This window comes from Monodelphis domestica, chromosome 8, assembly GCF_027887165.1.
Source record: "Monodelphis domestica isolate mMonDom1 chromosome 8, mMonDom1.pri, whole genome shotgun sequence".
NCBI lineage: Eukaryota > Metazoa > Chordata > Mammalia > Didelphimorphia > Didelphidae > Monodelphis > Monodelphis domestica.
The window spans coordinates 97207860-97231785 of record NC_077234.1 but is presented as its reverse complement, the minus strand read 5'-3'; the positions used below and the strand labels follow the sequence as shown (position 1 = coordinate 97231785).

The window sequence follows — 23926 nt, the reverse complement described above, 5'->3', positions numbered from 1 at the left end:
TAAAAATTAAACAGATAGGCAGCTGGATAGCTCTGTGGATTAAGAACCAGGCCTAGAGATGGGAGGTCCTAGGTTCAAATATGGCCTCAGACACTTCCTAGCTGTGTGACCCTGGGCAAGTCACTTAACCCTCATTGCCCAGCTCTTACCACTCTCTGCCTTAGAACCAATACATAGTATTAATTATAAGACAGAAGGTAAGGGTTAAAAAAGAAAATAAAACAAATTAAACAGGTTTATGTGCATTTGAAAATTCAAAAATATTGATTGGCAAAGAATGATCCCCAAATTTTTTTCTAAAATATTCATGTCTGTTGGTGAATCAATGCAGTTTAGCAAATGAATATTGGCTAAGTATCTACTGTGTACAAGAGAAGCAGTGACATAAAGATGAAAAATAAAATAGCCTCTGCCTCAGAAAGCTTACCTTCTGCATATGTGAGAAGAGACAGTCTTGAATGGTGATACAACAAGCACATGCACCAGTTAATACAAGGTAATTTGAGGAGGAAGAACATATTAACAATTGAGCAGATGAAAATAAATCTGTTGGAGGTGACACATTGAGTATTTATAAAAATTCCAAAAGCAACGGATTAGAAAACAGTAGAGTTTATCTTGTACAAAAACATGGAAACTGGATATACACTGGGAACAAATAGCATCTCAGCTTAGCTCTAATAAAATTCTTTTTAAAGTTAAAATATTTTTTCTTCAGATTACATATTGGAAAAATTTCTAATAATTGTTTTCTTACACTTTCAATCCATATTTTCTCTGTCCCTCCCATCTCACTCCCTTCCCCAAGATGGCATGTAATGTGATATAGATTATAAATGTATTATTATTTAGTATATATTTCTATGTTCATCATGTTGTGAGAGATCAAATAAATAATTGTAAATTTTATTTTATTATTCTCATTTATTAGGTTTTAAAAAACATTTGTTTCTTAAAAACCGAGGTCTAAATTCTCTCCATCTCTCCCCAGTCCTGCCTCCTCCCCTTTGAGAAGGCAAGTAATTTGATATAGATTATACATGTGAGGTCATGCAAAACATTTCCACATTCTGAAAAAGAAAATACAAAATAAAATGAGAAAAATAAAGTTTAGTATGCTTTGATCTGCATCATACTTCAACTTGGCTCAAATATAAAGAGCATAGGTAAACTAATGAGAAATACAACTGGAAGGATTGGCTGCAGCCACATAACAGAGGGTCTTAATGCCAAACAAAGTAGTTTTTATTTTATTTTAAAGATAGTAGGGAGCCACTGAAGATTCTTGAGCAGGGAAATCACATGACTAGACCTGTGCATTAGGAAGATTATTTGGTCAACTGAGTGAAGGACGATCCAGGAAGACAGAGACTCAAATAGATGTGAACAGAGAGAAGGATACAGATTGAAGAGTTAAGGTTTAGGAACTGATTGGAAATGGAAAGAAAGGGTAAAGGAAGAGTTAAAGGGTGATTCTGAGATTACCATCAGGGATGACCATGTAGATGATGAAGCCCTCAATAAAATTATAACAGTCTGTGATTTCATTTGAAGTTTTTAATGTTGGCCATCCAAATCTTGAAAAAAAAGATTTCCTAAATTTTATGAGGACTTGGTTTTCCAATGGACTTTCATGGAAGAATAAATATTTCATCAAATACTACGAGCATGATGCTAACCTGCATCATGCTGACATTTTTAAAAGGTCATCTCCTAGGGGTGGGAATGTTGGAAGTAACTCATTTAAATGAATATATCATTGAATATGTTTGCTTGTATTTTATGTAACCTTGTGGAATTTCTTTTTAAATATCTAAGACTTTTTTGAGATTTGGGGGGGGGAATTTAATATAGAATGTCAGAACTGGAAAGGACTGTGGTAATCACCTTATCCAATCCCTTAATTGAGGCCCAGGCAGATGAAATAATTAGTGGCAGAGTTAGAACCCTAGATTGAGAGCTGGGTCTAGAGTCAAGAAGTTCAAATCTGATGTCAGACATTATTACTAACTATGTGACCCTGGCAAGTCACTTAACCTTTGCTTGCCTCAGTTTCCTCAACTGTAAAATGATAATAACAATAAAAATTCCTGCCTTTCTGGATTATTGTGAGGATCAAATGAGTTAATATTTGTAAAACACTTAATACAGTAATAGAACACAGTAGGAGATATATAACTTTATATATAGATATATATACATATATATACATATATAAACTATAATGTTTCTTTTTGAATTTATATTGGATTATGGTACCAAGTAAAAAACCAAGCATACATTAATCTCCATGGTGTTTACTTGTTTTGTGGCTTAACTCTTTGATATTTTCAAATTCTTTTGAGTGCATCAGCTGTTAGTGTTAGATAATATGTTATGACCAGTAATTATGTTTGTTACACAGAGTTCTTATATTTTATATTATAGTTATTCACGTGTATGGTGTATTTACTGAATTTGAAGTCCCATTTGGATAGAAACTTTGTCATGTTTATTTATTTTTTCTATATACCAATGAGCAATGAGCTATAATAAATGTTTATGGTTGATAGAATAATGAGGAAAAAGTACCTAATATTGGTATTCTAGAGCAAAAGGATTACAGAATAGGAGAATTTCAGAATTGGAAGGGACTTTGGTGCCCAGATAGTGCAGCCCCAAATGAAACTTATCAAACATACCTTTAACATATCCAGCAAACAGTTGTCTGGTCTCTCTCTCTCTCTCTCTCCCTCCCTGTTTCTCTCTCTCTCCTCTCTGACTGTCTGTCTCTGTCTCCCTCTCTGTCTCTGCCTGTCTGTCTCTCTCTTCCCCTCTCTCAACCCTTACCTTCCAACCATGGAATCAATAACAAATATTGGTTCCAAGGCAGAAGAGGTAGGCAATGGGGATTAAGTGACTTGTCTAATGTCACCCAGCTAGGAAGTGTCATATTTGAACCCAGGACCTCTATCTTTAGGCCTGGCACTCAATTCATTGAGCCATCTAGCTACCCCCTATTATAAGATTTTCAATAAGGAAGAACCCAATAGCTCATTGAGATCCTTTTGAACAAGACATTGTTTCTGACTTCAAGCTTAAATGTGCATCTTTTGTCATTTTCACTGAATTGTTTTTGGTCCTGCCCTCTGGGATAAACCAAACCAAGTCAAATCCCCTTACCCACATTTTGGATGCTTAAAGAAAATTACCTTGTTCCCTCTACATATTATATCCTCTTGGCTACACATACTTGGTTCCTTCATCTTCTAATATAACAGACTCACAGGCTTTCACTATCCTGGTTGCCCTCAACTAGACACTCTCATTGGGCAGCTAGGTGCCACAGTGGAGAGAATTTTAGGCTTGAAGTCAGGAAGACTTATCTTCCTGAGTTTAAAACTGGCCTCAGATGTTTACTAGCTGTGTGACTCTGGGCAAGTCACTTAACCCTGTTTGCTTCATTTCCTCATCTGTAAAAATGATCTGGAAAAGGAAATGGCAAACCACTCCAGTATCTGTACCATGAAAAACTCCATGGGGTCACGAAGGATTGAATACAATTGAAAAATGACATGATGCTTGATAAATGATTACTTATTGGTCGACTTGCATAGTAAAAATGAATTGGCTTCAATAACTTTTGTGTTATGCTGTGTCTAGAGGAGAAGAAAGCATCTACCACCATTCAGTAGGAAAAATAAAACTACCTGGTTACCCATTTATTGTTCATTCTTTATTATCCAAAGAGGTAAAATTCTTTCTCATAAAATTATTACTTGTAAGTGAATATTCTATTTCTAATCCTCCATAGATATTGATTGAACAATTCATTGGAATTGAAACTTTTAAAAAACAATTCAAACTTTGATCCAGTCTGTAATATTTCTTGTATGTACAAACAAACCTCTTCTGCATCTTGCTTGGGGATGCCGTGACTTACAAAAACTATCTGATAAAGGTATGTGGGAGTTGCCTGTCTGAACTCACTGATAAAGTGATAGAAATGTTAAGCATCATGACTCACAGCCCTATTGAGATGAATTAGAAGGCTTTGATGAAATATGAAAAGATTAGTTCATTACAGATAATTGTAGTTTAAGTATCAGAGAGAATTAAGATACAAAACCATCCGATACTGTGCCATTTTTCAAACATTGCCAGATATAATTACTCTGTGATCACTAAACATTACTGAGAAGGTTTTTCAAGTAATTTACCCAAAAGAGCAAATGATCTATTCCTCATATAGAAATTGCAGGTTTGACAGAAATCTATTAATTGATTACTGAGTAATTAAACATAGCAAGAAGCTTCAACTTCTTTTGATTGCCTTTTTCTTGATTATCAGTCATGTAAATTGTGTACACAGGGACCCAGGGACCTTCCCTTGGCTTAGATTCTTTAGCATAGTCATCCCTACTTGAAAGAACTACTCCCCTGGACAAGTCTGGGGCTCTGGCTTAGCCTTTATTTTTGGGAAGGTGAGAGTTGTATAGATGAGCTGCAAAGGCAATTGGATGAGAAAGCTGTAGGTTGTGATTTTTTTTTCAAATAACACTCTATGTTCATGACTAAATACAGGCATTTTAAATCAATGCTGTAAACATTTAATAGCTGCCTATTTTGTACAAGGACCTGAGTTTGAGTTAGAGTTCAGGGTTTCAAAACAAAACAAAACAAAAGAACCTGATTCCTGAACTCCAGGAGTTTACTAAAGAAATAAGATCTACCCATTTACTTTGAGACTCTCATGGATGGATCCTCCTTCAGTGAGGAAGATGCCTACTCCTGGGTGACTTTTGTTCATGTCTTCCCATAAGCCTGACAAAGGTAGCTCATTGGATATGCCATATTAGTTTATTTAGAAACTTTTTCTTTCTTTTTCCACCCAAAAATATATGATGCAGACATTTTCTTCTTTGGTACACATTACAATCCATTCATGATTCTTTTCCTTCTATGTGATTTGTATCCATATTCTTCTATAGATGCACCACAGAGGATCTAACCATTGCCTTTTTCTAAGTGGATCATGCTGGCTACCTATAATTCTAATATATGACTGATGCACCTCCTTTTCCCCATCATACATTGCTCTGATAAGCAGCATTGTAAATAGGCTAGAACCTACCTCCATCTGCCCTCCATGTATTTTTCCATCATCCACTAGGATCACCCTCAACTTTGATTCTTACAATATGCCTGAATTCTAGCATCATTTGTATCCATTGAACATCATCATGAGATTGTATTTTTCTGCTTGGGTTTTTTTGTGGGTAATTTTGCAGCATTAGTAACATTTTAAATAAGGACTAGCCCTAGTATCAAACCGCATTAAAAAAAGAGGAAGAAGACTAAATTGTCACCTATATATTCACTGGTATCATGTACATAGTAGGCATTTAATAGACAATTGTGGACTAGTATTATAATCTGTTGTGGTTCTTTTGTTTCACTTGTTCTCACCTACTTTCATTTCCAATGATATCCAAAATTATAAAACCATTGTAAAACCATCAAATATAAGTGAAGTTCCTTTAGAATCCTTTAAGTACTTTAAGACTGTATTCTAAGAGTGATGAGGCATGCTTCACCCCCAAAGAGTTCTAGTTAGGAGTCCTCTATCCATATGACTTAATAAGTGCTAACATTGGGAAGGAGACTACTGGACCAAGGAAACTCCTCTCTCTGAGGTTTTCCTTATCCAGCATGAGTAGTTAAGTATTCCATTGTCTATTTTATGACCTTTTAGTGATGGTTGTACATCCTGCCTATCCTTGTTAGTGGAGATGACCCTTACCTTGCCTCTCTTGTGACCACTCCTGGAAAGCACCCAAGTTATTTTAGAAGCCCTAGACCCTTTGTCATTTCCCTTGATTGTCCAACTTTGAGTAGGATTCTGCCTGCTCAGTCGTTGCCTAGCTTCTACCTTTGGATCTTGGGTAAAGATCTACCCACCTATTTACCTTGGGATCATGAATGTGACGATGTATAATCACCAGTGAAATTTTGTATCTTGAGTTACACCATATGGAGTGTCTGAGACCTGAGGGTTATAAAATCTGTACTGGGGAGCAAGGGGGCATCTCAGATTATATGGAAGATATGAGGTCCTATTGATTAAAGGGGGCTAGATCCTGTTAAAATATAGCTTATTGGCTCATAGCTTTGCCTCAGTTATTTCATCGTATTGGACTGATTTATTTTTTTAGTGACATTTGAAAAGAAAAAAAAAGAAAAGCCTATTTATTTACTTTGTGTTGAGTGGTATTATCATTGGTCACAAGTTTTACATTGTCAGCAGGAATTAAACTTGACTGCCATGTTTATGTGAGAGAACAGTTTACAAGAAATGTGCATACCAAGGTCTCTATCTATCTCTGACATTTCCGTCTGATGACAGAGCAATCTTTTGAATTTGTTGTCATGAGATTTTTTTGTTGGGGGCAGGGATGTTATGAGGTTAGAAAAAGCTTTGGTTAAGTTAAAGGATCTAGGTTCTAGTACTGTCTCTGGCAATTACTGGCAGACTGACCTTGGGCAAGCCATTTCATTTCTCTCTAGGCTAGGTGGCTCAGTGTCTATGGAGCTCTAGCTGTGGGGTCAAGAAAAAATATCTTAAGTTCAAATGCAGCTTCAGACACTTGATAGATATTTGACTTTTCTTTATCTCAGTTTCCCCAACTATAAAATGGGAATAATTATAGCACCTATCTCCCAGAGTTGTTGTCAGGATCAAATGAAAGACAATTTGTAAAGTACTTAGTACAGAGACTCGGACATAGTAGGTACTTATGAATGCTTCCTCTCTTCGTCCCACCCTCCCTTCTCCCCTTCCTCCCTTCCTTCCTTTCCTTTATAAAATGAAAGTTTGGACCAAGTTATCACTAACTCTCTTCCAGGTCCTACATGCTGTGACTCTTAAGTCACACCTCCTAAGTAAGCAGTTGTTATTTGTTAGTCAAAGAATTTCCCCTTGGGCAATCCTTATATCTTCTGATTCCTGCCAGTTATTTTAAATGCAACATGAGAAATAAATATTGATTTTACATCATTACTTTCCATGTTCCTCTTTCTAGGTAGTTAATCTATTACCAATGGAGATAATTTTCATATTTGCAAAGTTGAGAGAAAAAAATCCATACAAGTGGTTGAACATCAACTGTAAGCTTCCTAATTTAGAGTCTCGCTTTACAGAAATGGATAGAGAACTTCCCAAGGCATTACTGTTGCAATTAGTGATTGGTTCAAATAGGTCAATACATCTCTTTTGAAGAGAGGATTAAATGAGGGATCTTATCTCTGACTTTATTTCTAATCAGTTGTATAATCAGTTACCCTTTTCCCAGCTATATAACTTTTCCCCAGAATCATTGATTTTGAGCTGGGAGGGACAATTCCTTCAATTTACAGATGAGGAAACTAAGCAGTTCAGTGACTTGTTGAGGCCATCACACAACTAAGTGGGTGAAGGAGAATTTGAATTTAGACATTTCCAACTCTTTCTAGCTCTTATAACACTTAGCTACTACCTCTTTTCCCATATGAACTGTGCTGTTAAAAGTTCAGAATTTGAAAGAGAACACGGGAAGTATCCTGAATTCCTTGGAAGAAGAATGCTACTGGGTATTATTATTATTTTTTTTAATTATTTTTAACTCTTACCTTCTGTCTTGGAGTCAATACTGTGTATTGACTCCAAGGCAGAACAGTGGTAAGGGCTAGGCAATGGAGGTTAAGTGACTTGCCCAGGGTCACACAGCTAGGAAGTGTCTGAGGACAGATTTGAACCTAAGACCTCCCATCTCTAGGCCTGGCTCTCAATCCACTGAGACACCCAGCTGCCCCCTGGGTATTATTATTGCTGCTAACATCATCTTCCTCCTTCTAATCTTCATCACCATTATTATTATTTTGGGAGAAATAGTCTCTTCAGTTTTCTTTGTGTCCCTGAACATGTATTTTCCCTTTTTAACTTCTAGATAAAGATATGAGTAATTTTCTCATTTTTTATAACGAACTTTATTCTAGCAACTTCTGGTAGAATCACCAGAATTTATTGTCTCAGCCTTTTGGCAATTGATGAACCTGAGTAGTTCTGAAATGCAATTATTTTCTTCTCCACTAATCAGTTTGTGTGTGTGTGTGTGTGTGTGTGTGTGTGTGTGTTTGTTCTTTAACAATTATTTGGGAGGCAATAGTATGTAATTGGAAGGGTGTGGAGTTGGTGGGACCTTGAACAAGTCAGTTCCCCTTGTTGGACCTCTGGTTCCTCTTTTATAAAACGAGGAGGTTTGGGTTCAAAGCACTTAAAATTCCTGTTATTGAAGCTGCATCCCAGTGTAATCCCTTCATGTGGAGTCAGAGATTCAAGGTTCGAATCATGGATCTGCATTTTGCTATATATGTGACAGTGAGCAGTTAACTCTCTGGGCCCTCAGTTTTTTCATCTATTTTTTTACAAACTTGATGATCCTTTTTAACTCTTACATCTATGATTTTGTGATCCCAACGTTGTCCTCGTCTTCAAGGGGTTAAGAATCCCTTGAGAAGAAGTTCTATCCCATTTAATGAAAGCCTAGTGACTCTTCTTGTCTCCAGAAACCTCTCCCAGTATATGATACCCTCCTGAGGACAGACCTTCAGCTTTATAGATTGATGCTTAGCCTCCACTTCAGTGGATTGTCTACCTTCTGGTCCATTATTCAGTCTGAAATGCTAGCCTGGGATTCCCCTTAGGGTGAATTCTCACAGGAACAGGGAACTAGTAATAGCTTTGGGGCCTCCAACTTACAAGCTGTTTTTTTGTAGTTTAAAAATTTTTGTTAAAAGCAAAATTAACAATTTTTTGACAATTCCTTCAATTCTTGCCACTGTATTTTTATTGATCGAAAACTCTTAGCATACTTTATTGCAATATACCTATAAATTAACCTTTTAAAGTTTTAGGGAAAACTTTTACTGCTTTTGGAGTTTATTTAATTTTTTCTAGCATTTCTTTCTAAATCAAATTCAAGTTACTTTAAAAAGCGAATTCAATGTATTTTATTCTTGTTCTTTCATTTAACTCTTGTGTAACAAGTTCTAATATTTGATTTTTCCAAAATTGAAGGTTTTCCTTTCTGGGAATGGTTGATTGGATTTGGTGAAGTTAAAAGATATGAACCTTTTTTTTAGCCTTTGAAATTACTACCTTCAGTCTGAAGGTGTAAATAACCCTGTAACTACACATTTAGATAGTTGAAGACCTCTAATTGATGGAATGTGGGGTTGGCCAGGGTATTTGTTGACTTATTTGCATCTTATTAAGAATAGTTGATTGAGTACTAGCTATAATGGATTTCAGTTATTCTTTGAATTGTAAAAGTATAGATCAAGTGGAGAAATCAGAAAAGCAGAGAAGAAATGAGCAGGACACATATAAACATACCAAGAGTAGAATCAGGATCTTCCAGGTAGAGAGAAAGCCTATACACTTGCACACAATCCTCTGGGAAAACAAAATACCTCCTGAGAGTTGGCATCTAGAAAGAGGTAGTAGTAGAAGAGCCTTTCAGACAGAGTTGATAGCAGATGGTGGAAATAGTGGGATGGTTAAATTTTTAGACCTAGTCTCCCAGAGAGAAGAGGGAGGATTTCCTCAACAACATCAGCTGTTGGAGATTTAGAGGATCAAGGATATGACCTCAGAGTAGAGGACCAGAAAAAGACAAAGCCTCCATATGGAATAACCTCAACTATTACTCTGAATTACATGGTCTCTGCAAGTCTAGTGGGAAAGGCATTGACTAGCAATACCATGTGCAAAATTCCCTTTTGGGGGAGCCCCAAACCTTGGTGTAGAGCTTCCTCTAAGTCTGGGGGACTATTTAATTCCCTAAAAGAAAGCAGGGTTTACCAAAGGATAAAAGATTATCTCCCTATACCTTCATTGCATTTCTTTATTTTGGGTATCTATTCTAAAACAAAAAGCTGCATTATGAGAATAGAAGACTTTCATCTTGGAAAGCAGGGAACAAAAATGACTAATGGTTATTTTTGCCTAATATAAATTGATGCCTAATATTAACAAGGTGATTGTTAAAATAATATCCAGCCAATTATAATGAATTCAAGTCCAATATCTCAGTTGAACTATATCAATAGGTATTGAAAATACTGGCAGATGTGATTGCTAATGTACAAATTGTGAAAAATAGGAGTAGGGAAAAGAGCAAATTTCCTATTTTTTTTTAAATAGGTAAAGGATAGAGTATGTAAACTATATGCCATTTAACTTGACTTCAATTTTGGTAAAATTAAGGACATATTATTAAAGAGATGGTTACTGAATATTTAGAAAGGGAAGCTGTGATTATAAAGAGGCAACATTGCTTCATGAAGATCAATTCATGCTAAGCTAACCATTTTTTTTTGATGGTGTTATGAAACCAGTAGGTCAGAGGAATGATAGTCTGATTAGGTCTTAGCAAAGTATTTGATAGAATCATGCCATTCATGCAGAAATGAGGGAAAGATATGGCAGAGATGGAGTTGGGATTGTTAGAAAGACAGTTATACTTTTAAAAATAATTATTAATATTTCAATGTATACTTGGAAAAAGGTGTCCAGTATAGTATCCCAGAAATTTGTCCTTGAATCTGTGCTACTTAAAGTTTTTACAGATAAAGGCTTATGAAATTGTCAGAAGACATCAAGATAGGGAAAGGAGAGTTAACACAGTGGATGACAATAAGGTTTCCCAAAAATATTGATATATTGAAATATAATAAGAATCTTGAAATATAATAGGAATAAATGTAGTTTTACATTTGACTTAAAAATGCTTTATGAATTCAGGATGGGGATTGTGTGTTTACAGTATGTGTGGGGTAAAATATCTGGGGCTTTTAGTGAATAGCAAGTGAAATATGAATCAAAGTATAAGATAGAAGTTATGAAATCTAATGCTAATATTCTTGGGTTGCACAGAAGGCATAATTTCCTGGGATAAAGAGATGGTAATCCTGATGTACGCAACTCTAAACAGACCACACATGGAGTCTTATGTTAATTCTGGGCACCAAAGTTTAGGAGGAAAACTGATATGCAAGATAGGAAGGCAGCCAGGATGATGAAAGAACTTGAGCCTCTTTCCTTTGAGAACTAGAATTGTTTGGTCTGGAAAAGGTCAAAGAAGCTGTCTCAAGTATTTCAGAGAGCTAGACTTCTTTCTTCTCCTTTTCTCTCTCTTCCTATCCTCCTCCTCCTCCTCCTCATTCTTCCTCCCATTCCTTCTCCTCTTCCCTGTTCTCTCTTTGTCCTGATTTCTTTCTCTTATCTCCTCTCCTTTCTCTGTAAATCCTTGGTGGATAGTTTATATTGTCCAAGAGATTATTTGAATGGTTGCTTGGGAGCTAAAGGAGTTTTTAAACCTTTCTCTATGGAGAGAGACACAATTATATCCTCATTTTTAGGATGGATCCCAGATCAGATAAAATTAAACAAATTTTAAGATTTATAAAGGTGGAAACTTGGATGGAGTGGGGAGGTAATGAGCCAAAGAGTGATTGATGAGAAATGTCTAGGGTTGAACTTGATCAGAGTAACTAGATGACTTCGTGGATAGAGAGCCAGGCCTAGAGACGAATGTCCTGGATTAAAATATGACCTCAGTTCTGTAATAGGGAGGGTTATCAGGAGGGTTAAGCAGAAGAGATCACTAACAAAATATGTAAAAACTAGGTTTATTAGCTAATGGGTCAGGGATTTGGAAGGGGAATCAGGGAGTAACTTAGTTCAAACCAACCCAGATATTAAAATATTAGCCTTTCTAAATAACCTTAACCTAACTAAAAGGGGTAATAAAAGATAAAGGGGTTAGTAAAGTCCACAGAGCCAAGATTCTCACAGCTCCAGAGTCCTTAGTTAGGTCAAACTGCAGTATCAAGATGAGTCCTCCCAAAGTTCAGGAAGGAAGGAGGTTCACACCTGCTCACACTGTCCAACAAGGTGAAAGGGAATACTCACTCACCTCTCCTTAAAGATGATCCAAGTCTCTGGAAGCTCCAAAGTTGATTTCCTTCCTGGAGACACTTCCACACAGCCTCTCAGTCTGCATCCCAGATTGAGAATACCAGTTGCCAGTTCTCTAATTGCCTTAGAATGCTGACCCAGCCAGCTCTGTGTAATCTTGGTTTTGTAGCATCCCATGTTGCTAGATTACCCTGCTAAATTCCTTTGCTACAGCCCCCCCCCCTTTTCACAAAGCCAAAATTGTGTTAAAAACACTATTTTGGCATTTGTGCACTTAATATAATTAAATATTTCTTAAAGTAAAAGTTCTACCAAAAATAATAAACAACCTACACTCAACTATCTTATCATATCTAATACTATCCTATTCTAAGGATTTAATCAAGGAAAGGAAAAAAGGAAGTATACAATGAACAATTACAAAGTTCAAAATACAGATCAAATGTATGCAAAAGCAAAACAAGCAAATAAACATCAAAAGCAAAAGATAAACAGAAATACATGCAAAACATTAAAACCATAAAATACTACTCTTATCAACTAATACAGAAAATTCTACTACTATTGCAATGCATAAACATCAAATTTAGAGAAAAATTCTTTGAAAAATACAATAAATAAAACATTGCATAAATTTTACAAAAATGACACCAAACCATCAAACTCACTTATGCAAAATACATTTAACAATCGATAAAATTAAACATGTGTTCTATTTACATCAACTTTACATATCTACATATAATACATAATACAACATATACATGTATTTATACATATATACACTTCATATTTACATGTTACATATATACATACACTATAATACACTTAATTTCATAATCCTATTATACACACTATATATTTACATGTGTATTTACATTTCTGTGTGGTATGTAGTTATGGGATATATGCTATGTAATGTATGTTGTTATGTATGTTGCAATGTATTTTGTAGTGCAGTCCAGTATCTTATTTTATTTTATCAATCTTAAATTCTAATCATATTTAACTGAAGCCCTATCTTAAAATCTCCTGTCTACCTATATTCCCATTCTAAACTAAGTAGTTAATTTTGTTAGTAACTACTTTATAACTAATTATAACATTGTTAGTAGCTAACCATACATTGTTTCATTTATTTAACTAGTCATTCAATGTAACCTATCCATGTTTATGTTTTTGTGTATATGTTTTTGTTATTCATGCTATGCAATGTTATTTTGCTAGTGTTATGTCAGTGTTACTGTTGTTAGTGTTGTGTTACTGTTGCATGTAATATACTTACCAAAACTTCAGATTATTCCTTCTCTTCTCAACTTGTTTGCAGAATTCTTCCTCTCCAGAATCCATGGTAGTAAAATATATTTATGAATGCTTTTGTGAATATATATTAAGTTATGTTGTTTTATATTACATTATCCTAATTCTTTAAAACCATTAGTCCATTAATCACTTGATCCTCTTCATTGAAAATTCCCTTTAAAGTCTTTATCTGCTTAATATTTATAAGTTTTTCTGTCCTTTTACAATGTCCATCAATTTTCTGAATCTTCCTCTTCATCTGCAATGTCCTTTTCCACTGGAATGTGACTGCAGACTTTATTTGACTGATGAATCTCAGCTTTCCATGATCTCTTCTTCTTAATTTTCTTCTTCAATTATTTATGCATTTTCATTATTAATTCCACGAGCTAACTTAATACCATGAATCTCTACCTAATACTTTCACTGAAGATGGTGAAACTAACACAATTGTATAAGGACCTACACAACTCTCTTGAGTTGCTTTTGTTTTTGCAAAATTTTTCACATATACCATATCACCTGATTGAAAACTATGAAGAGAATAATCCAATGAACCAGATTGGATAAATACTCCCATATTATGCAGTTCTCTAAGCCATTGTTATAATGTGCTTAAATAGGAAGCAAGTTGACAATCTATTCCTAGGACAGATGTATAAACTGTCTTACAAGTTTTTGCCTGCAATGGAATGTGTCCAAAGAACATTTCATAAGATGATATACATAAATCTGCTCTTGGTCTTGTATGTAGGTAAAACAAAGCTATGTGAAGAATATCTGACCATTGCAGATGAGTTTCAGCACAGACTTTCCCCACCATAGTTTTGAGTTCCCTATTCATACACTCCACTTGACCTGAACTTTGTGGATGATAAGGAACAGAATTTTAGGTGTTATTCCTAGATTCTCATAGACTCTTTTCAGGATATCGTGTGTCAAATGAGATCCTTTATCAGAATATATGGTAAGTGGAACACCAAATCTAGGAACAATTTCCTTAATCAATATTTTCACCACAAAGTTAGCTGTATTAGTATTAGATGGAAAAGCTTCAGGCCATTTTGTTAATCTGCCCACAATTACCAGACAAAACTTGTATCGTCCAGCTTTTGGCATGCTGATATAGTCAATTTGCAAACTCTTGAATGGACAATATGCCAAAGGTCAACCATCCAAACCTCTCTTTCTGAATGTACCTTGGTTGAATTTTTGTCAAACAGGACAACTTGTACAGATCTTTTTTGCAACATACTTATTCCCGGTGCTAGCCATTGCCTTTTTACAGAGTCTTCTACAGCTTGAATACCAAAATGACCTTTTGTGTGAATGGCTTGACACAAATAGGTATACAAATCTTTTGGTAACAGCAGTTTTCCAATGCCTGTAACCCATATTCCATGTTCTTTCCTTGCTTCAAATTTCTCCTTCCACTTCTGAATTTCTGAGTCTACATAAGCTCTTTCCAAATCATCAGACTCAATAGTTGACAAATTCATTATATACACTGGAGCATTCCTGGCTGCAAATTTAGCAGTTATATTGGCTCTATGATTTCCTTTAGAGACTGAATCTCTGCCACAGGTATGACTTCTATAATGGATCACCACTAATTGTTTAGGTTTTTGGATAGCATCCAACAACTCAGTTATTATTTCTGCATGAGCAATTGGTTTTCCTGATGCAGTAACAAAACCTTGCTGTTTCCAGATCTGCCCTGTTGCATGACACACAGAAAATACATTATGTGAGTCTGTAAAAATATTTTCACTTTTACCATCAGCTAGAAGACATGTTTGCTTCAATGTGACCAACTCTGCCCCTTGAGCACTAAGGTTACTAGGTAATGAGCCATACCACAGTGTCTCAAATTCTGTGACCACTGTACATAGAATTCCATTATACAAATATGAAGAGCCATCAGTGAATAACATCCAGTCTGGATTTTCAATAGGAGTATTTTTCAAATCCATCCTCGGCATATTCACTAGATCTACTACTTCTACATACTCATATAATGGTTCACTGTTCTTTGGCAAATCAGGAAAAAGTAGATTTAATATACTACACCTCCTCAACTGGATGTTCTCACTACCTAGGACAATACTTTCATACTTAGAAATTATTTGATCTGAATAAGGTTGAGTATGAAATTTCCTCATTAGTGCTTCTATTTGATGTGAATTTTAATACACAGTTAATGGACATCCCAAAACTAAATCTGTTGATTTCTGGACTAACCACCAGCTATTGGATCAAGTTGACAACTATAATACCCAATTGTATGATAACTTTGTCCTAAAGTCTGTGTCAGTACACCAGAAGCAATTCCTCTGGTCTCATTCACAAATAGTTGGAATGGTTTTGTGTAGTCTGGGATACCTACAGCTAGAGCAGATAAAATGGTTTCTTTAAGTTTACTCAAGGCTTGCAGATGTTCAGGCTTTAGTTTCAGAGGTTCTGGTTCTATCTTCCTGGTTAAATCTGTTAGACATTTTGTTAATTCACTATATTCAGGTATCCATTGTCAACAGAAACCATTTGTTCCAAGAACAGCTCTGAGTTTCTTTTTGGTCTTAGGAGCATTCAGTTTCTGGATATCTGCTATTCTTTTCTGTGTGATACTTCTGGAACCCTCTGATAATACAAAACCAAGATATTGCACTCAAGGCAAAACCCACTATAATTTTGCCTTGGAGTTTTTTGCACCAATTTAGTTTCTTTGAATGTTATAGTTTTTAGATCTCTAGAATTTGTGAAAATTGGCTTGGTGAATCAATGAATCCCTGTGGCAAACAATTCCAGGTCCTCTGCATTTTTTTCTCAGGTAAAAGCAAAGATTTTTTTGAGAATCCTCATGAATTGGAGTTGAGAAAAAAGCTGAGCATAAATCTACCGTGGTTAAATATCTTGCCTGATTTGGTATGTAAGAAGTTATAGCAGCTGGACTTGGTACAACAGGATGTGTTTTGATTACATAATCATTGACTGCTCTTAAATTTACATAATAAATCTCTACCTAAAAGATTCATTGGCTAGTCTGTCATACAAAGAAATGCATGTTCCACAGATAACAGACCTAAAGCAATCATTTTTGGTTGTAATTTGGCTACTCTTTGTGGTTTAAAAGTATCTCCTATTACTTCCATTGTATCAACAGCTCTACAATTCTTAGGAAGACTTTGCAAAACTGATATACTGACTCCAGTATCAACCAGAAGATCATAAGTCTGGTCTCCGATAGTTACAGACATATATGGTTCTGTACTATTAGGTGGTTGGAATATTTCCAATACTGGTGCAAGTGCAGTAACATCAGTACCAAGCTCAGTCATTTCCTATCCATCCAAATTTACATCTGCTTGAATTGCATGATATTCCCAGGATTTCACATCTTTGATACCATAATTGGCTTTTTCACTAACCTCATTGGTCCTTATAATCTCTACCTTGGTATCATTGCTCTCATTTTCAATCATTATCTTTATCCAATTTACATTCTTCAGTATTTTCCATTATTCCACCATCATTAGAATTTTCCACTAATTTTACATTACAATTTTCTTTTTCCTCACAATTATTAACACTAATTACATTATCCTTTATTTAAATCACATCATTTATAATTTCATTAACCTAATGTCCATTTCCCCTTGATTGTTCAAATACAAAATAACTCTGGGTACACCTTCATAACAAACAGTCTAATCACCTTTAACTACTTGACTGTGTTTTGGCCTTGCTCCAGATTTATCCCACTCTTAGATAGTGTTTAAATCTGGTGCTTGAGCCCCCTGACAGCAAGATATTGGCATGTGTTAACATTATTTCTTCTTTGGTAATTGTTCCAATTACTATTATTATTCCAATTATTCTGTCTATTTTACCCTCCATTTCTATTTAATTGCCTGGAAAATTGCCCTCTAAACCTACAGTCCCTGACAAAATGTCTAACATGATTACACAAGAAATACCTCTGTAGTCCAGATCTCCTTTCTCTAAGCTTGTATTGGTTGCTAGGTTGCACAGATCGTAGTGCTGCCACAACCTTCACTTCCTTTATTTTACTGTCCTTAGATTTATTTTTCAGCATTCCTCAATTTCTTTTTTAAATCTTTTATTACAGTATCCCTTTCATCATATTTATCCTCATCAATACATAAGTACGTTGCCTTTCTTCTCAATTCCTCTAGGCTTATTTCTTCCCAATCAGGGCAATTATTCCTAAAGAATTATTTAATTTTAGGGATTGCATTTTTCACAAATATTCTCTTAATACGAGCAATTGTTCCTTCTTCTAAAACATCCATGTTTAATAAAATTTCTTCAGCTTCTGTAATTCTCTCCAAATAAATTGTAGGTATTTCATTTTTTTGTTTGTTTCTTTGTTTGATATTCTCAAATTTAGACCAGGCATTAGGTCTTTTTATGTGTCTCTTCATTACATCTATAATTGACTTTCTGGCCTCTTTCATCAATTCATAATCAGTTTTATTATTCATATCCACACCTTGAGACATCTCTGGCCATATGGTCAATAATGGATCATTTCTTGTCTCATCAATAAACATTTCTTTCTCTTTTTGTTAATAATTCTTTCATCAATAAATAAAAATCACCATAATCAGGGTCAAAGATGTCTATAGCCCTTTGAAAATCCCTTACAACTTTATCAGGTTCTTTTGTAAATTATGGGGTCCTATTTTAATTGATTCCAAATTCTCTGGTATAAACAATTTGTGTGTTTTGACTTTGTATATTTCATCATCAGTTACAACTAGAATATCCCTTAATGGAAACAGTGATGCATGATTTTTATTGCATTCTGCCTCTTCCTGTTGTAATTTAGTTAAATTCTTAACTTTCCCATCATTATCCTTTAAATCATTTCCAAAATCATTTGTTAAAATCATCCTATCTTTCATGCATGACCCCATTGCTTCTATCTTGTCCTTCATAATTATAATCATTTGTTTTAACTCAGAGTCTTTAGTAATTCACACCACAATAGCTTTCAATCTATAACCAATACCAAGCACCACAAATTTACACTTGTATAACATAAATAAACATATACAACTCAAAGGTACATATGATAACACAGATTGCATAGTAAAACACATCAGTGGTTTAATCCACTCATACCCTAACATTACATAACAACATTGAGGAAACAGATAAAAGATTACATAAGGGATGTGTAAAACACAATCCCACAAAAGGTCCAATACATCATTTGTCATGTCCCCTGACATGTTTACATTAAACATAACACTACTATATGACATAGGATATGATCTATTAACCGCTTTTATTTATATTACTTAACAGCTAAGAATAGAACAAAAATAATCAATAAAAAATCAACAAAAAAACAAACAAACCCAAAATGGCTGCCTAGCACATGTGCTAGTGGGCTTTAAACTTTTAAATCCCTCCCCCAGAGTTCAACAAGAGTCAGAGAGTTCCGTGGCAACCCCTTGGAAGCAGTCAAGTGCTGGATGGAATGTTGGCTCTTAACTGTCTCTCAGCCCCCAACCTATTGATCTGATTGCTTTTCCCTGACTTAAGACAAATTTTCCTAGGTTTGTCTATTTGGCTCAATCAAATGTAAGAGAGGATTGTCAGGAGGGTTAAACAAAAGGGATCACTAACAAAATATATAAAACAGATTTATTAGCTAATGGGACAGGGATTTGGAAGGGGAATCAGGGAGTAACTTATTACAAACCCACCCAGATATTAAAATCTTAGCCTTTCTAAATAACCTTAACCTGACTAAATAAAAGGGGTAATAAAAGATAAAGGGGTTGGTAAAGTCCACAGGGCCCAGATTCTCACAACTCCAGAGTCCTTGGTTGGGTCAAACTGCAGTATCAAGATTAGTCCTCACCAGGTTCAGGAAGGAGGGAGGTTCACACCTGCTCACACTCACTGTCTACCAGTGTGAAAGGGAACACTCACTCACCTCTCCTTAAAGATGATCCAAGTCTCTGGAAGCTCCAAAGTTGATTTCCTTCCTGGAGACACTTCCACACAGCCTCTCAGTCTGCATCCCAGATTGAGAATACCAGTTGCCAGTTCTCCAATTGCCTTAGAATGCTGACCCAGCCAGCTCTGTGTAATCTTGGTTTTGTAGCATCCCATGTTGCTAGATTACCCTGCTAAATTCCTTTCTGAGCTGTGTAACCCTGGGCAAGTCAACTAATCCAAATTGATTAGCCATTACTATTCTTCGCCTTGAAACCAAGATATAGTATCAATCCTAGGACATAAGTTAAAAGTTAAAAAAAAAAAAGATTGAACTGTGTGTGTAGACCCAGAATCTGGGTTCTGGACCATGATTTATATTAGTATAAAAAACAAAGAAAAATTCACAGTCACTTTGCATGTTCCATCACCTCATCCATGTATATTTTGTTATCTATAATACTGAGGAGTAAATGTGTTATGGCTCACTATGAGCTATCCTCTGCCCAGCTGGATAGAGTATTTCCCCTCTTATGAGCTGCTCTTAGTTATTATTAAGAGGCATTCTAACACTGTGAGAATTACTGAGAAAAGGAAAAGAAAAAAAGGCTTAAAATAGCTATTTATGCATATGCTCTACAAATGACAAAGCTGTACTACCAGTTTTCACTTGTCAGTTGACAGCACAGAACCTTTCTGCCTCAACCTATTTTTTACTAAGAAAAAGGGAGAAATTATATAAAGGGCAGCCAGGTGGCAAAGCAGATAGATAGATCAACATCTTCCTGAGTTCAAATCTGATCTCAGAACTTAATAGTTGCATGACCCTGGGCAAATTACTTAATTTGCTCTGCCTCAGTTTCTTCATCTGTAAAATAAGCTGGCGAAGGAAGGAGCAATAACTCTGGGAAGGTGGTGGTGCTATTATTATCCTCATTTCACAAATAAACAACCAGAGGCAGACAAAGGTTAAGTGCCTCACCTGTGGTCACAGAGGCTGTAAATCTGACAGAGAACAGACAAGCTCAGGGCTTTCTGGCCCCTAATACAGCATTCAATCCACTTTGTCATCCAGAAGACTTACTACAAGGCTGGCACTCTATGTGTGGGGGAAAAGAGAGAGTAGAAGATCCAAGAAGGTTTCCTGCAGGAGATTATTTCTCATTTAGGATGCTAAAGTTTCTGGTCTGTGGAAATGAAGAAGGGAATTCATTCCAAGAATGACAGAGCCTCTGAAAAGGCATGGGACTGAGGACTGGGATTCTGAGATTGGGAATAGCAAGGGGGCCAGTTTGAACATGGAGTTTTGAATCTGCTACATAAAGGGAATATATGAAAAAATGTTTAGAAAGTTCAGATGGAGTGAGCTTATGAAAAGATTTAACTGAGAAGCTTGGGGGTTTGCATTTTTTATCGTAGACACAAGAAGGAAAATGTGCCCATAAGGTAAAAACTATTTCCCATCACCACTTGCTATGCAATTAATTAATCCATTCATGCATTCAGCCAATGTTTCTCTAGTACTTCTAGCCAAGGCTGTGTGTTAAATACTTTGGGGATTACAAAGAAAAAGAGATGGTTCCTATCCTCTTGAAACTTGCAGTCACTTCCTCTTAGTGGGAATATAAAAACCCTTATTTTTCAAAGCAAAAGATATTTAAAGAATTTGACTTTTGCTCAACACCTCTTTGTGTGGTCTATATCATCATCCATCAGACTGAACTGAGTAATATTGCATTGGGTTAATAATATGCTTCATGGAATTGAGACATCTTAAAATAATAGATTTGTCATACCTATGAAACCCGTTGTTAAACAGCAGAATGAATAACAGCCACCCTTTAAAATATTATTTCAGATGGATCTTAACAGGATTTCAGATGATGAGACCTGTTGCTTTCTAAAACTTTTGAAACGCCATAAAAACTCAGATTTGCAAGACACATCTCTGGAGGATCAGGATGCAACATTAATGTCAGATTCCTGTCGAAGACTTAAACTGGGCTTCCAAGAAGCATTGCAGAAGGTGAGTGCACCTTCCCTTTTCTATGGTTGAAGAGCCTCACGGGAAGTTTGCTTATTTCATTTTCTTTTTTAGATTAGAATGAGATGACCTTTGAGTACCATTTTCTTTTTCCCTTTACATTTGTTTTTTTCATTAACACTCCCTTTCTATCCTCCCCCCATTCGAGAAGGTATCATTTAAAAAAAGATATATGTATATACATACAAAACTGTGTCTTATTTCTGTTTATCAGTTCTTCCTCTGGAGGCGGATTTTTACAAGTCATTTTTCAAACAATATTTCTGTTGTATATAATGATGCCTTCATTTCACTTTTCATTATTTCATGTAGGTCTTTCTATGCTTTTTTCCAAAATTAACCTGTTCCTCATTTCAGTCCTCAGAATTCAACCTATCCAAATACAGTAGACATTGATGATCACTTTTCTTTCATTTAAGGAAAAAACAAAACAAAACACTTGTGAAAGAACCAAGGAGTATATTTGTATAGGAGTCAACCTAGAAATGTATCGATAAATCCCTTCACAGAGCATACAAGTGGGAAGGGTCTTTGGCAGCAGTGTATTCCAATCTCTGGCTAGAGATGAATCCCCTCTGTGAGGGATCTAACAAAGGGTCATTAAGTGGTCTTCCAGTGAAGGAGAATCCACTCCTTCTGGAGAGAGCTCATTACAGTTCATAATAGCTTTTTTCTTAGGAAGTTTCTCTTGACATCAAACCTAAATTTGCCGCTCTCTAACTTCCACTCCTAGTTCTTAGTTCTGCCTTCTGGGGCCAAGCAGAACAAGTTTAATTCCCCATTCCCTAGGATGAGTCATCAAATTCTTGACAGCTCCCCAGATTAATTGTGAATGGATCCTTCTCTCTTTCTTCTCCCCTTCCCTCCTTTCTACTTTTCTTTTTGTTTTTAAGGGGAGGGATTTGAATTTACACTTGGAGGAAATACATATTGGTTTGTGGTGAGTTGATGGGTCAGTTTGCTGACTTGAAATCACTGACCTAGAAAGCACTGTCCCAGTTAATGATTTCATTTCCTATATATAAGTATGTTTTTTCATTCTAGATTACCCCCCTTTTCCCTTGAAGATAATCATAGGACAAACTTAAATGGCACTTTACAATTTACAGAATGCTTTTTAGAAGCCCTCTGAGCCAGATACTAAAGATAAGGAAATTGTTAATAGGCCAGGTGGGGAGAGGGGAGTTGAAGTGATGTGCCAAAGGTTACATGGCTACGGAGTGTTGAAGTCAGAATTTGAACCCAGGGCTTCATATTTCATCTTCAATAAGAAAACTATATTTAGTGATTGGGTTATCATTAAATGGTAAACAAATGGGATAGGAAAATGATAGAAGGTGGAGAGGGGAGAGAAGAATGAAAAGTTAAGAGAAAATTGGTTTCCTTTTAAGAAAAGAAGAAAATGGGGAGGAGGGTAAGGCTTAGAAGGGAGGAAAAAAAGGCAAAGATTAATTACATCACTTCTATAGAATAAGAGGAACTGAGAATCATGGAATCTATCATAGATAAGCAGCTCATCTTTGAAAATTACACGTGGAATTTATTCTTTTTAATTTATAGCTAAATATTTGTCTTTAAAAAGAAAAATTAAATAATATTTTTAAAAGACAAGCAGCTGCACAGAATTGAGATTTCTAGTTTCATTTATAATTCTTTTTCTGTTCCATTATGTATATAGAAATGTCCATCTTATTTAGTGTTTCAGTTCAGAATAAAAATAATTTTTTTAAAGGAGAGTCATAATATTCTAACCTGAGAGCCTTAAGACACCTTAGGGAATGTTGCTTAGTAGTAGAGCACTGGACCTGGAGTCAGGAAGATCTGTGTTCAAATCTGAGTGCATTACCATTTAGCTGTGTGACTCTGGGCAAGTGACTTAACATCTGTCTGAGTTTTCTCATCCATAAAGTAGAGATAATAACAGTGTGTTGATGAGGATTTGAAGAGATTATGTGTCCTTTGCTTTGCAAACCTTAAAGTTCCTTAAAGGGAATAAAGAGTTCAAGCTCATCTAAAACTAATGATTGATCTTATACTTCCAGAAACATAATTAAGGAATTCCCTCCCAAGTGGTTCTTTGCTTCCCTTGTCATTGGATGGTTAATTGAAGTAAAAATTTTAATGTACTTGAATGAATAGAAGACTTATAGCAATAAAACCCAGGCTCAATTTTGTGAACTCCATCCCCTCCTCTTACCTTCTTCTGTTCAGTTTGTCATGAAAGCATCAACAAGTCCTCCAAACAATTTTGTTTTTACAATTTCATTAGCTCTTTTTGTTGGATCAACATGTTTGAAAGTTGGGGAAGACAAGAAGGCTCAAATTTGAGTAGTTTCTGTAATTCCAATGAGTTTGGGTTTTGTTGTTCTAGAATTTTTAAGTAGAAAAGACATTAAGTAGAAGCCAAATTTTCCATACATACGAATATATTGAGGTATTTTGTTTGTAGAGTCCTGTGCTAATATGAGATTTGTTTTTAGGTTTGGAAAATAGATGAAACTCAAGCATTTAAGTAAATTCATTGACTGTTGTTCTTAGCAAAAATTGTACCATTGGGAACTTGCATGCATGGCGGCGGGGCGGGGTGGATTTCTTTTCCAAATTAAAGAAGT

The 23926-nt window shown here is 35.5% G+C and overlaps 1 protein-coding gene across 1 annotated transcript in view; it reads left to right on the top strand.

The window, feature by feature from the left end:
* TNFSF11 (TNF superfamily member 11) overlaps positions 1–23926 on the top strand; it is a 59945-nt gene that overhangs the window by 3700 nt on the left and 32319 nt on the right. The window contains exon 2 of the mRNA XM_001363284.3: positions 21129–21296. Coding sequence (XP_001363321.2) covers positions 21129–21296 — 168 coding nt within the window. The remainder of the gene's footprint in view (positions 1–21128; positions 21297–23926) is intronic.